Below are 13,980 nucleotides of genomic sequence, written 5' to 3' on the forward strand. Positions count from 1 at the left end.
ACCTTATATTGTCATTCTTCCCAGATCGACGCTGTATTGCTTCTCAACTCCTGTCTCCACTCCGCACACGAATTTATTTGTGGCTATGGTACCCCGGGTATCGTTAGATGTTGCTGTCTCTAAAGCTTGATTTACACGCACGGGTTACTGGCTAAATTTTGCGTAGGGATCTGCCGTGAGTACATTCAAAGTGGTAACGTTGGCTAAACTAATTTTTGCGAAAATAGTACCCTTGGCTAGACAAATTTCTACAAAAGGATACTCTTGGCATAGTTTTATATTGAAAATGATATCCCTGGCTAAATTCATTTCCAAGCCATTCAAGTTAGCAGATATATCGAAATTGTTGATTAGAAATTGGAAAGGTCGATTTGTTTCCATTTACTTGTTTACTGGCAATAAAAATGGGTGATCAGAAAGAAGTTCCTACCCTAAAAGGTAAGCCGTTCCCTAAGCCAATATTGTCAAATATGATACCTCTGGATAGACCTTGGCTTCACGAAAATTGCAAAATAGTATACCCTTGGCTAGACAAAAATCCAAAAAGTATATTCTTGCTCGCGGCATATCCCAAAGTACCTTTACTACAGTGTGACCAAGTTTCGATTTTGGAATTAAGCAAAATATCATAAAATTATGCTAGATCTTATAAGCGTATAATGATATAGAAGCGCTTATATATCATTGTAACGGTATGCTAAATTTCAAATGAAGGCAGTCCCGTTTGAAAAAGAGGCTAGTGCATGCTCAGAATAGCAAACGTGGCTAGAGTTGCCATTTGGCCTTTTTGACCACTCATCTAACACACAGTGTTCTCAGTCTTCGTACACAAAATTTCTCCGTTTTGGCCGTTTTTCAAAACCTCTGCCGTCATAAATTGATTTGGCTGAAGAAGCAAAAGTTGGCTGAATTGGCCGTATTTGAAATAATTTTAATAATGCAAATGACGAAACATGAAGCAAAGTAATAGCTAACAGATAATTTAAGATAAAGGCAAGTGAAGCCTACAAAGCAAACTTTGATTACCGCAAACCGTAAAATATTTGGCTACCAATCATTCCAAAAATCTTGCAACCCTGAAAGTGTAAAGTCACGATATACTCCCAAAATGATAGCCACGCATGCTGGAGTGAATTGTTTGCATTCGGTAATGATAGACAACGGATCAATGGAAACAATGTTTTTTTATGGAAAATATCAAACTTACGCTAGATGCCAAGGACCTTAAGGTAGGGTGCAAGTCGAAAATCGAATATTTTAGTCAAAATTTTGATTTTTTTGTTTTTGGTTAGAAATTTGTTAAAATTATTCACCATCCAGAAAATGTAGTTCAATACTTGTCAGTTCTCCTTTTTTATGTAAATTTTCTAATTTTATTACGGGCTACTTGAGGAGGTTTTAATGAAAACGTGAAACGATCGAGGGAAAGTAGGCTTTCTTCTCAGGCCGTCGGCCATGTTTCTCTTGCCGCAAGATCATGTGACTATATATCAAAAGATAGCTCACATTGTGAAGAATTTTATTATCAATGTCTTTCCACCAATAACATCCTCCCTTTCAAGTTATTATTCAATTTATTACCTGTACCTAGAAGCAGCCCTTTAGCCTATTATGCGATCTGAGTGATTTAATTGGCTGTTAGAAAAATCCTTGGCCACTGATTGGTAGAAACGTATCAGCTGTGAGCCTGTAACAACAACCATGCTTTTTTCATTCCAACGAACTCAAGGAACTCAAACGATCGTATATTATTATCAATCTACCGGCTTATGAATTCGTTTGGTTTTAGAGATGGGAAAAGCAAAGTTTAGAGTTTCAAATGCTTATCGTGGCCGCCGAAGGCGTTCTTACAGAAAGTCTTCTGTTAGTAACTTGTTAGAAACTGCACAAGTTCCAAACCAAATCGCTGGGCCTAACCCTTCGTCACAAGCGTCTGACAAGCCACATACATCAACCAGCGCTAAAAAGCTTGACTTTTTTGGAATATCACTAGATGTTAATGAGGAATGTAAAAGTTTTGACGATGATTGCTATTTGATTGTGCAAAAGAGCTCAATGTGCAAGTTGATAGCGACAGTGCTTTGTCCAAAATGTTTCTCTTCTGGACTACGATTCGTCGTCACTGACAACAATGTATGTGGGTTTGCTGTAAAATGTGTTGTCATCTGTGATACTTGTGAGGATGTTATCATTGAACAGTACATGTGTGAGAGAATCGGTTCTGTTGCAACTTCACGTGCTCCATTTGAAATTAATACAAGGGCAGTTGTAGCCTTTAGAGGGATTGGATGTGGCCAGTCTGCAATGCAAAGCTGGTGTGGGACAATGAACATGCCAAATTGCTTGAGTCACACTGCCTATCAAACTGTTCAGTCAAAATTGAATGTGGCTACCAAGGAGACCTTCCTTGAAGTTAGCAAAACCGTGCAGCAGGCCATTGTCAAATCGTATGAGGAAGTTGGTGTCAAACCTGATTGTGAAGGCATACTAGAAATTGGTGTTTCTTATGATGGGAGCTGGCACAAAAGAGGACATTCTTCACACACAGGAATTGGTGTTGTCATTGACCTGCTTACAGGATTACCCATTGATTTTGAGGTACTATCAAACTTTTGCCTCCAGTGCCAACTTGCTCCTTCTAGTGAGGATGAAAACTTTGATGATTGGCTACAAAAGCATTCTGAACATTGCTCAAAAAACTATGCAGGGTCTGCCAATTCTATGGAAATGGAGTGTGCCAGAAGGATTTGGGAACGATCAGAACAACAACACAAGCTCAGGTACACAACGATTTTATCAGATGGTGATAGCAAAACCTATGACAATCTTGTGCAAAAGAAAGTGTATGGTGATGCCATCCAAATTAATAAGGAAGAGTGTGTCAATCATGTGGCAAAGAGAATGGGAACAGCTTTAAATAACTTAGTCGCCCAAAGCAAGGCACAAAAACTTTCTATTTCTGGGAGAGGAAAGTTAACAAAAGATAAAATAATAAAAATACAGAATTATTATGGGCGGGCGATAAAGGACAATGCATCTGATGTGGCTCTCATGAAGAAAAGAATTTTTGCTATCCTTTATCATTTGAGCTCCACCGATGAAATGCCAAAACATGTGCACTGCCCAGCAGGAGAAAAATCATGGTGTTTTTGGCAAAGGGCCCTGGCTAAAGGTGAAGCTCCAAGCAAGCACAAGGACCATGAAACACTGCCTCCTGAGATAGGGACTAAAATGGTTCCTATTTTTCAGAGACTTACAGATGAAAAACTTCTGAGTAGATGCTCTTCAAATAGAACCCAAAACAATAATGAATCACTGCATAATTTGATTTGGTCATTCTGTCCAAAGAGAATTTTTGCAGGGAGAATGACGGTGGAAAATGCAGTTTGCATGGCAATTTTGCAGTTCTCAATGGGCTCAACATTTAAAGAGGTCCTTTGTAAAGTGCTTGGTTTTGCCCCTGGTAGACATCTCCAAGACTTTTCCAGAAGAAAAGATCAGAAAAGGTTGCTGAAGTCTGATAAGGCTTCATGTAAAGATACAAAAAAGAAGCGGAAGCAGCAAAAATATCAAAAATCAAAGGCAGAACAGAAAAATATTGTCAAAGAAGGAGACACATATAAAGCTGGCTCATTTGAGTAGAACATTGACTGTATTTAGTCATAAATGAGTGTTTAAAGAATAGTTTAAAACAATTTTTAAGTCTTATGATAGACATTTTACCAAACCATATGTTTAATCGTTGTTTTTCTAGCATTGTGATTTTCGCTAAACGGTATAATCAATAATAAGAATTAAACATAGAAAATGATTACAAAATGTGGCAAACTGCATACCAATTTGATCCTTAGAAGCAGTAGAATGCAAGTATCTATGCTATAAACATGGATATAGTGCCTGTAACTTTGACATAAACATGAAAAATGAAGACAACATCTGAAAATTCGCTCATTTTTCTTCAATGCCTAAAAAAATTTTATAAACTACCAATATTCAGTTTTAAAGTAGATACTTGCATTCTACAGAGTATGACCTTTAAAATGATGTATATATAAGTAACTTTTGAACTTCTTTTCTACCCCTAATTTTATTGCCAAGCTAATTGGTATGTTGTCTATTGTTTCAGCGTTTCCATGGTGACTAATTAAATTTCCAGATTTTGAAGCTGAATTAATAATCTACGCATTGAATTTTACTTTGTCACCAAAAATCACACAAATATGATATAAAATGAAGATTTTAGGTTTTCGCCTTGCGCCCTACCTTAAGGCAGGACCCAGGAGCAGGACCCAGGATCCAGGATCCAGGACCAGGACCAGGACCAGGACCAGGACCAGGACCAGGACCAGAACCAGGACCAGGACCAGGACCAGGACCCAGGACAAGGACCCAGGACCAGGACCCAGGACCAGGACCCAGGATCCAGGACCAGGAACGTATATTTTTTCGACGATGCATTCGCTGTTTTCTTTATAATCATACCAAGTTATAACATTGTTAATGATTTGGGCTTACTAAAGATATAAGGTTTGCTGTGTGCATCAAAGATACCCCGATCCTACTATAAAATAGTAATTGATGTGCTAGCCAACTCTTCTAAAACAATCACGTCAGGTTTGCTCGGCCAGTAAGAGTATTTCACATTTCAAGTCGTTGCTTTGGTTTAATCGTACATTTGCATGATCCAAAGTTACGCTAGTTTCTATATTTGGCCATTATTATGCTAAAAGCATAATATCATGCTAGATCTGGTCACACCAGTGTTTCCACTGTTCAAATTTTAATTTTCTTAAAGCAAGGCTGAAATTTTTCAACATTTTCTTAAAACTTTTTAAGCGGAATTTTATTTTTTTGTATAAATCCTTATCAGTTTTATCCCCAAAACAAGTCATGTTAGCATGCGTCTACTAGTTTTCAATGATTAATGAATAATTCATTCATTTTCTGTTTTAAATGGCCAATTAAATGATAATGATGAGAAACATCATCATAAATAATCATCATAAATTATAAAAGTTTCATGCCAATCAAGCATCAGGCTCCGAGATTATAATACCAGGTAAAAGAAGGAGGATAACAAAGAAAAAATAGAGGCGGATCTTTTCGTGACAAAATTTATCATATTTGTACTACAAGGGGAAAAGGAGCTGATGAAAATGTGTAAATCTAATACAGAAGTATCATTATTTGCAACCCAAAATAGTTGCAATCTAAGAAAGGTTGGCCTAACCATGAGTATTTGGTTTTCATCAAGCAAGAAAAGGTCATGCAGGAATCAAATTCGGATCCTCTGTCAATACCACCTTCAAGTCCGGGCCTAAATCCAATTGAATTTATTCTTGAATTGACAAGCAGCAATTAAGCAAAAGAAACTAAAGTGCCTCGCCCAAATCCCGCCTTGTTTCAATTATATTTCTTGGTTGCCTTTTAGGGAGCTCCCACCTTTGGACTTTTCTCCCATGGCAATGATGGCTTACCCCAAATGCGCGAAAGTCACAAATAAACAATTCTAAAAGGAGGGCTTCTTAACTACCTTGTGTTTATGCGATTGTCAGACGATAGTAATGCCATTCGGTTGGTAGGAATTCATAAAGTTTTTCTGGTTTAGGACGATAGGTCCTCAAAGTGACGAGTGAATATTTTGGCTCTGCCTCACTTTTCGGGACTGTGAGAACCTGACTTAATGAAATCCCAGGTGTTCACATTTTTGCGAGCAAACTGTACGATGCAACGTATCGTTATCAATGAAGCTTTGTCCGAAAGTGTTATTTGATTGATGAATAATAACATTGCCAACCATCACAGAAAACCTTCTATCTAGAGAATACCCCAAGCACTTGCTACGGCTGGGTGCTGTTGAGTTACAAAAGCATGACAAATGAATTTCTTGCATGTGTCTATATACTTTCCAACCTAAGTTGATAACGATTACTGAACGGTTCTTGACAATTTCTTTGTCAATGCTTGATAAGAAACTTAGACTTACAGTGGGAGAGAGCAATTCAAAAGTTCTTCAATGTTCGTGCTGCCTTGAAAAGACCGACAAGGTGAGTGAAATTGCTGAACTTTAATAAAACGACAACAAACGTTTTGATTATCGTAGGCCATGTTCGCTCCAAACGGTGGAGGACCTAGCGACTTGCACACACGACTTAATGCAGTGGCATAAGAAGTAGCATGCGTTGATCTAATTGGAAACACAGTCAAAGAAAACCTGGGTAATGCACGCAAGTCCTTAAATCACCGTTTTTGTAGGCCATAATCTCCACCTAGCTTGCCCTTGGAATTCATGCGACATTTAAAGATATCCTGTTTTGGTTGTTTTGACATGAATAAATGTGTTCAATTTTGAAATTATCTTCGTTCTTTGAATTATAACGAGCCACTGCGACAATAAAAGCTGGTTATTTTATTAACCAAACCATATCAATTAACTTTAGTTAACGTAGTTAATATCTGTTAATAGCAAGAGTAACCTCTTTTGGGCTTCTAGTCTAGCCAAGGGTATACCTTTTTGTAATTTAGATCCATTGGTGCTGTGACAAATTTTTATTCTCAACAAAGTCTTTGAAACTAGGAATTTCATCCTGACAATCCGCTTCTGTTGATAATAAACTAGTAAACGAAATAATTTTTGTAGAAATTGGTCAAGCCAAGGAAACCATTTTTGTAAAAATTAGTCTAGCCAACGGTACCATTTTCAATAATCTCGCGGTAGACTCCTACCCAAAATTTAGTCAAGAACTTCCCTCTGCCATGCTATGATAATTGAGACATTACAACAAAATCACATGGAAGGTGGGGTGAATCTATCCCAAAACAAGATCGCAGAAATTTTTGCGAAACTCATTTTATATAAAGACACTTTCTGTAACGAGAGTTTTCAAAGCTTCTCAAAATAAGTTTGTGTTTTCGCCCAAAAAACAGCTCGTAACAAGTATACACCTGACTATACCAAGGTGCCGTCCTTCAAAGTTAGGAAGGGAGGCCGTGTTGTCTAGAAACCAAGACCTAGACCACACCAACGTCAGAACATAGACCGAAATATCTTCGCTAGGAAATATATATACCCAGTTGTGTATCGAAATAGCCAGAAACGCGAGCACATGACTGTTGAGTTTTGAATCTATCTGTCTACATTTCTAAAGTCTTACCTGACAATGGTCTTACTATGGAGATAATGTTCGGGCAGTAATGGGCTAAAGCCACCAACCAGTCCTTTCATGAAGATTCTTCACTCATACTTCACTGCGGGAAATATGAGTTACCGTCGAAAAAATGTGCACTGAAAGCAACTTTGTATTCTACGAGCATAGCAATACATCCATGACAACTCATTGAAACGCTTCAGTCAACTCCAAATATATCGTTGCGAAGACAGCCTAGGAACCTAGAAATACCACAATGGTTGCACTAGTATAATAGATTTCACCTTGGATTGGAATATCAAGAGCAAACGTTTTTCAACAGCCCAGAACTCCTTTGAAAAATCAGGTATAGACAGTAAGCGACATTAATCTATTGTTAGAACAAGAAGTGCCAAAATAACTCTCCTTGACTTAGGAACAAAGACCAAAAACGAATAATGATTGGCTATTTAAACACATATCCTATCAGAAACAAATTAGAAGTTCTAAAAGCTACCTTCTTTAGAAATACCGATATTCCACCAATCGCTAAAACAAAATAAGATAGTAGTTTTAACATAGCCGATTGCTCTATGGAAGGTTACAATTTACTCCTCCGCTATGAACGCAACAAGCACGGAGAAGACCTGTTTATTGATAAATATTAAAGAAGGAATCCCAGTTAAAAAGATAAATAGCTAATCCTTCCCATGAAAAATTGAAAGTGAAGTGATTGAAGTCAAACCCACAAAGCAAAAATGGCTCCATTTCCATTTCATCATTTGTCGACCCCCATCGTTAAACGAGAAGTTGATTTTTAATGAAATTGAGATTAAACTTAATGAAATTTTTCTCTTTTTTCGCTCTATATTTCCTATATTCAACCTTTTGATCTCTTCTACGCCTTAGTTTGTATAACTGTTCGACTCCCTTCTTTAGAGGCTTTGGTACCAAGGGTACAGGGTCTTATGAACTTTCCAGATTCATTTTTGCGGTTGTTTTTAAACACTGCAAAGCTTTTTGGTTGGGTGCATTCAACAGATACAATCTAGATTTGCGAATTGCTCTAAATTCAATTTTCTGAGTTTCATGGACCCAGAAAAGCTGTCAGCCTCAGCATGTCGTCATTTGCTGAGGTATACAGACGGTTGCCATTTGAAGAAAGTTGAAGAGGAGTTGAGAACTCGCGCCTTCAATGCCAGCCTCAGTGGAGAGATGAAAGGCCAAGATTATTGGAACAATGGTTTCAAGTACACTAATAGTGCTGGCACACTTTTACAGACAAACTTGTCCAGAGTCATTGCAGTACTTCTGTCATTTACGATTTCTAATGCTTTGGTCGAAAGAGTTTTTATTCAGTTGAAGCTCATTAAGAATGATCATCGCATACCGCAAAAACATGAATATCTTCTTGCTCTTATGCAGACGAAGTACTTTCTGAAAACAAGGGATCACACGAGGCTGCCTCATTATAACCTTCAAAAGAGATGATTGCCCTGCATAGAAGAATTGAGGCAAAAGCAACTGAGGCTGATGAAAGAAAACTTTGGATGAAATTTTCAAACGAATTGTAGACTTGATCTCTGTGACTTAAACAAATCTTCTTGCCTTATATTTATTTTATATAATATCATCATTAATCGCCATTAATGAAAACTACAATCCTGGCCAAAAGAAATGGTCGCCTCGTGCTAAAAACTAGGAAATCGGCCATTTAGAGTAACATTGTTTTTGCTACTGGAAAGGAGCCATCAGTATTTGGGAAAGTACACCTGACGAGAGAGAAAATGAAATGATGGCCGTAAGGTGGAAAATATTTCAGTTTTCCCATTAGATACAAGCGGATGAACAGAAAAACATTCCAAATTGTCCTCGCTGCTCTGATAATGAGCGGCAGCAATATATAATCTAATTTTTATAATTATAAGGAGTTACCAATGACTTACCAACGAGTTACCATAATGAGTTACCATGTCAAATGGTACTTGTCATTTGGGAATACGAAGAGTTATCATTCTCAATAAATATAGATATTGGATTCATATATCGTACCGGATTCAAGCGTCATCGTGTGAACAGAAGGCCTATCCGATATGAAAAGCGATCCGATATGAAAAGCAATCCGATTTGAAAAGCGATCCGATATGAAAAGCGATCCGATATGAAAAGCGATCCGATATGAAAAGCGAACCGATATGAAAAGCGATCCGATATGAAAAGCGATCCGATATGAAAAGCGATCCGATATGAAACTAATCCGGTATCGTGTGAGCAGGGCCTCAGCTTTGCAAATGTAGAAAGTTTCCCATATGGTAACTCGTTGGTGACTCGTGGTTAATCGTAATCATGTTCCCAGTAAGGCACAAGCGGCTCCTGTTATCAATAGTATACATTAGCGCATGCGTAGAATTGGATTTGTTCTTAAAAACTCAAAATGGCTAGTTTTTATTTATTAAACATATAAAAATGAAGACATATAAAGAAAATATATCTAGTAAATTTTTATCCAAAACCTCCGAATATTCAAGACCCCTGAATATTCAAGACCCCTGAATAATCAAGAACCACGAATATGGACAAATTTCAAGTTTGGGCGTTCTACTTTACAATCCATTGTCTCAGTAGTAATAGTTTTCTCTTTTACACCCCTTACTCAGTTTTTTGGCAAATGAGGCTCTAAACCCCCCCCCCCCCCCCCTAGTTCAAACTAGCTAACAGCAAGCCAGAACTTAAATCAATTGGTTCTTATAAAAAGAGTGTTTCACTTATAAAATGACCAGGATCCATACACTGGTAATTATTAATTTGCGTTCTGCATTCATCTTACTAATAATATCAGGACACAGCACTGCTCGAATGATCCCCCATCCTCAGATCACTTAGGTATTCGTAGTTCCGTTCATTTCTAGAGATTCTGGTTCTTCCCTCTCATCCGTTTCATTGGTAGCTGTGGAGTGCCTTTCTGATCCTCGATTTTCTCTTTCATCAACATGTCTTTATCATCGTTGTCTTCAGAAATACTTTGATACCCATACGGATCAGCCCATGATTGCTTCTTACCGGAGGCAAAAATCAAGAAAACCAGAGTTCCAAGCGCGTAAACTGCGGCTACCAGGAAGAATATTATTTGCCATTCTTCTCTAGTCTGGGTAGGGAAATATCATCCATTAAAAAGCTATACACTGCATGTGATGAATTCAGGCACTACAAATTTGAAGTGTGTGTGTGTGTGGAGTGCAAATGTAAGTGCATATATGTGTCGTTCTACAACAAATTCCTTGCTCAACTTGAAGAACATCTAATTCCACCCGTTCCTGATCTTGATTATTCCGAAATAGCCTAAAACATTGAACAAAAATGTTTTCTTTGTGGATCAAGAAAATTATAAGAATTTCGCATAATATTAATAATATTAGAGTTACAGACCTCGTGTGTAGTGACAAATCCAACAACAAGAGGACCGACAATTCCTGGAATGGTAGCGAAAGTGTTGCTCATTCCAAAAAGGAGGCTTGCATAGCGCGGTGCTATATCAAGGTGATTGATAATGAAACCACTGTATGCAAAGCCATCGAATCCGACAGCCATGACTAAAGCAAACATGGCCATGTATTTGCTTGTACTGTACCCAACGATTATCACAAAAAGACCTTGAGACATGAACCCTGTTCAAGACAAAAGAGGACAGAGTTCAGGTTTTTAGAGAAATAGTAATTTTTAACAAAACAGCTTCTACAAAACAAGTACACGGCTTGAAAATTTTAATGCTAGAGAAATAATAGAAATAGGCTACCAAAACGAAATCACAGGTCTAACAAAGCAATAGTAGTGGTCTACCAAGACAATATTACTGATCCAACAAAATAACAATTCTGGTCTACCAATATAATAGAATTGGTCTACCGAAACAATAGTAGTGGGCTAGCAACACAATATTACTGGTCAACAAAAATAACAATTCTGGTCTAAAAAAAGGATAGCATTGGTCTACGAAAACAATTGTTTTAGTCTACCGAAATAATTTTACTGATCTAACAGAAAAAGTTCTGTTCTAATAAAATATATGATTAATTGTAGGATAAATACATAAAATGATACAAAGGTTTACTAACCTATTGCAGTAAAAAGCTTTCTAACAGTAGTGGTTGACATTCTTCCCGAAGACCGTAGAAAATCTGCAAGCTGTCCCCCTAACTGAATCACTATGGTCATTATGAGATAGGGAAGAGCGGACAGAAACCCTGCCTGCAAAAAAATATGAAGTTTAATAACAAAGTATTTTTAAAAGAGCAATAAGACCCATACATATGCTTCATTATACCAATTAATTGTTTGAGCTGAAAAAACGTATTTTGTAACAGCGTAAATGTTTTATAAATTTTGACAAAAAGACAATTTCAATTGGCAAGAAGTAATGCCAAGCGTAGATGGCCTAACAAAGAAGTTACCCACAGGTTATTCTTATCGATGCTAGATAAGATGTTAGTAATGAATTTCGGACAAGGTGTCCATTAAAGATGATAAAATAGAACAGGTCTATTAGACAACGTTCTTGACATACTTGCTGTCAAAGAAAAAGCCATTTTCAAACTCTGTGAAAAGATGACGAGCAAAACAAGTGGCTCAATATCTGAAATGTACCTTTTGTAGATCAAACTTTAGCATCTGCTTGAGATAAGTCGGAAGTGACGTAAATAGTGTGATAAAGCCCCAGTTCCCTGCAAAATGCGCGATCATAATTGCCCACATAGGGACAGATGTGAGCAATTCCTTCCACGGAACCGTTGTTAACTGAAAAATAAGCAAATCGATAGCTGCTATTTGACATTAGAGAACATTTGCCCTCAGTTTTGCCACGACAAAAAAAAATTAGAACAAAGTTTTAAATTTCCTAAGCGATGTAGCCTTTTTAGCTTCGGAATCTAGGTTATTCTAAAATTTAGTGCCCCTAGAGATAAATTATTTCTGCGCATTTTTCTGTAGAAGCTTTACGTCAGTGTCTGTATTACGTAGCTGCCAAGCTGCACTTTGAGAATTCCTTATGAACATCTCGCTCATATATTAGGGGCACAAGGACCAAGATACCGGGGGGCAAGAGGGGCCAAACAAAAAGATGTATCTCGGTCTATGGGTGGAGCAAGAGTGTTTAAAGACTTGTATACAGTTGTCCTGCTATCGTGTTCAATAATGTCACTGACTGTTTTACAGCCTAGATTCTCGATCAGGGGTTTGCTAGAGGAATCAAAACTGCCATTCGTTACGATCTAGCAACTCTGTTTTGAAGCTTCTGAAGTTCTGAGATTTCACTCACTTTTGATTCGGTCTTATCGTCTGATAATTCCTGTTTGAGATAAGCAAGTTCCTTATCTGTAATCGTAGGATGATCGAAAGGAGAATCAGTAACCATCCAAAACCAAAAAACACTCCAAATAATTGCAAGAAGGCCTGCGAAGAATACAAACAAAAATCACAACATGCAATTGCTCTTAATTAAAAGTGCTGTCTCATAAAACCGCCGAGGAGAGGGATTTTATCAATCAATGCAGTGCCATCATAGGCGTAGGAGACATAGGGGCTAGGAGGGCTGTAGCCCCCCCAATCAGGCAAAGTGGCATTTCATTCTCAATTCGGCCAGTTCTATCTCAGTGAAGCAACAAGATTTGGGCAAGATCGTACTAAACCCCTAAACATGTAGCATCTACTACGCCCATGAGTGCTGCTTGAGTACCACACTTGAACCATAGAATCCAGGTTTACTATACGAGTTAGTAAATCATTGTATGAAGATGCAGAGTCCGACTATGCTAGTCGCAATACTTTCTCGTTAATTTTCTCTAGCTTATCCTGCCTGACTACCACATAGCCATTTCCTTGGCCAATAACTGTAAAGACATAGCATAATTGAATTCATAATTATTTTTTCTCCCATAAGTCCTGCCAATTTTTGGTCTAACAAACACAAACCTTATCGATATGAGCATCAAATTTTGAATCTTTATCGATCTCATCACTATGCAAGGTAACATTTTTCTCTATCTTAGTTGCAAATTCTTTGTCAATTTCAAACTGACTTATGCATTTATCTTTGTTGACGATTGTATCTAATTTGTAATAATTCATCAATATTTGTTAAGGTGACAGATATTGTATTGCCATCAGCAAATTACATAAAGTTCCCTCACTGAGGCTGTAAAAATATCGTTTAGAAAAATATTGACGAGAAGAGGTTCAAGTAACTATCCAAGGAGCACTCCATGTCCAAGGAGCTTTTATGACATTTCATTGCTCTAAATGACTCTTTACTTTCTATTAAAAAGATGTTTTGTATAATTATAACAAAATATTTTTCTGCATCATAGGCAGGTAGTTTGCTAAATAACCATTGTGTTTATTTCTTTTAATTCCTTGTTTCCTGTCTTCATTAAGTCTAACAAGAGTGCTTGGAAAAAGAGTGTTTGCTATATGCGCATAATTATTTATAATTTTTTTCCAGATATGTTGAAAGCTTCTGTCCTACTGTTTATTCAAATACCTTAGAAAGTGTTGTCAGTAAACTTATTGATATAATTTTCTTTATTGAAAGAATCTTTTTCGTACAGATAGGTAAAACTGTCGCCTTTTTCAAGAAATTTGAAAAAATCTTATAATAATGCATTTATCTATGATGATGTTCAAGAGGGGCTGCAGGATGATACCAACTGAGATATGTTGATGTTGCATTTGTCATGTCATTCCCATGTGCCTTGTTGTGATTAATCTTCACAATAATTGGTCTTTGGCTTTTTTTATTGATCTGTTTAGAGCTCGAGGTAAAAATATCTTTTTGGAAGATTTTACTTTTTTCGATGCTTGA

General features: G+C 37.2%; 3 protein-coding genes across 7 annotated transcripts in view; 2 read left to right on the plus strand and 1 right to left on the minus strand.

Moving 5' to 3' along the window:
- Positions 1–13,980, minus strand: part of LOC135684550 (vesicular glutamate transporter 2.1) — an 81,643-nt gene that overhangs the window by 55,945 nt on the left and 11,718 nt on the right. For 4 of the 5 annotated variants that reach the window (XM_089115013.1, XM_065200159.2, XM_065200157.2 and 1 more), the window contains 5 exons: positions 12,439–12,572; positions 11,769–11,918; positions 11,240–11,372; positions 10,554–10,792; positions 6,047–10,272 (listed from right to left, as the gene is read on the minus strand). In XM_089115013.1, the coding sequence (XP_088971139.1) occupies positions 10,033–10,272; positions 10,554–10,792; positions 11,240–11,372; positions 11,769–11,918; positions 12,439–12,572 (896 nt within the window). In that variant the 3' untranslated portion in view covers positions 6,047–10,032. Of the gene's footprint in view, positions 1–6,046; positions 10,273–10,553; positions 10,793–11,239; positions 11,373–11,768; positions 11,919–12,438; positions 12,573–13,980 lie in introns of those variants that run through there. The other variant, XM_089115014.1, reaches the window with a different exon arrangement.
- LOC135684543 (sialin) overlaps positions 1–13,980 on the plus strand; it is a 95,208-nt gene that overhangs the window by 52,540 nt on the left and 28,688 nt on the right. The gene's annotated exons all lie outside the window — the stretch shown is intronic.
- The window catches only part of LOC148957576 (uncharacterized), a 32,540-nt gene continuing 19,768 nt past the window's right edge, over positions 1,209–13,980 (plus strand). Inside the window, exon 1 of the mRNA XM_089115003.1 lies at positions 1,209–6,047. Coding sequence (XP_088971129.1) covers positions 1,792–3,642 — 1,851 coding nt within the window. The 5' untranslated portion in view covers positions 1,209–1,791 and the 3' untranslated portion in view covers positions 3,643–6,047. The remainder of the gene's footprint in view (positions 6,048–13,980) is intronic.

This window comes from Rhopilema esculentum, chromosome 21 (assembly GCF_057945365.1).
Source record: "Rhopilema esculentum isolate cy_ngs chromosome 21, ASM5794536v1, whole genome shotgun sequence".
NCBI classification, from domain to species: domain Eukaryota; kingdom Metazoa; phylum Cnidaria; class Scyphozoa; order Rhizostomeae; family Rhizostomatidae; genus Rhopilema; species Rhopilema esculentum.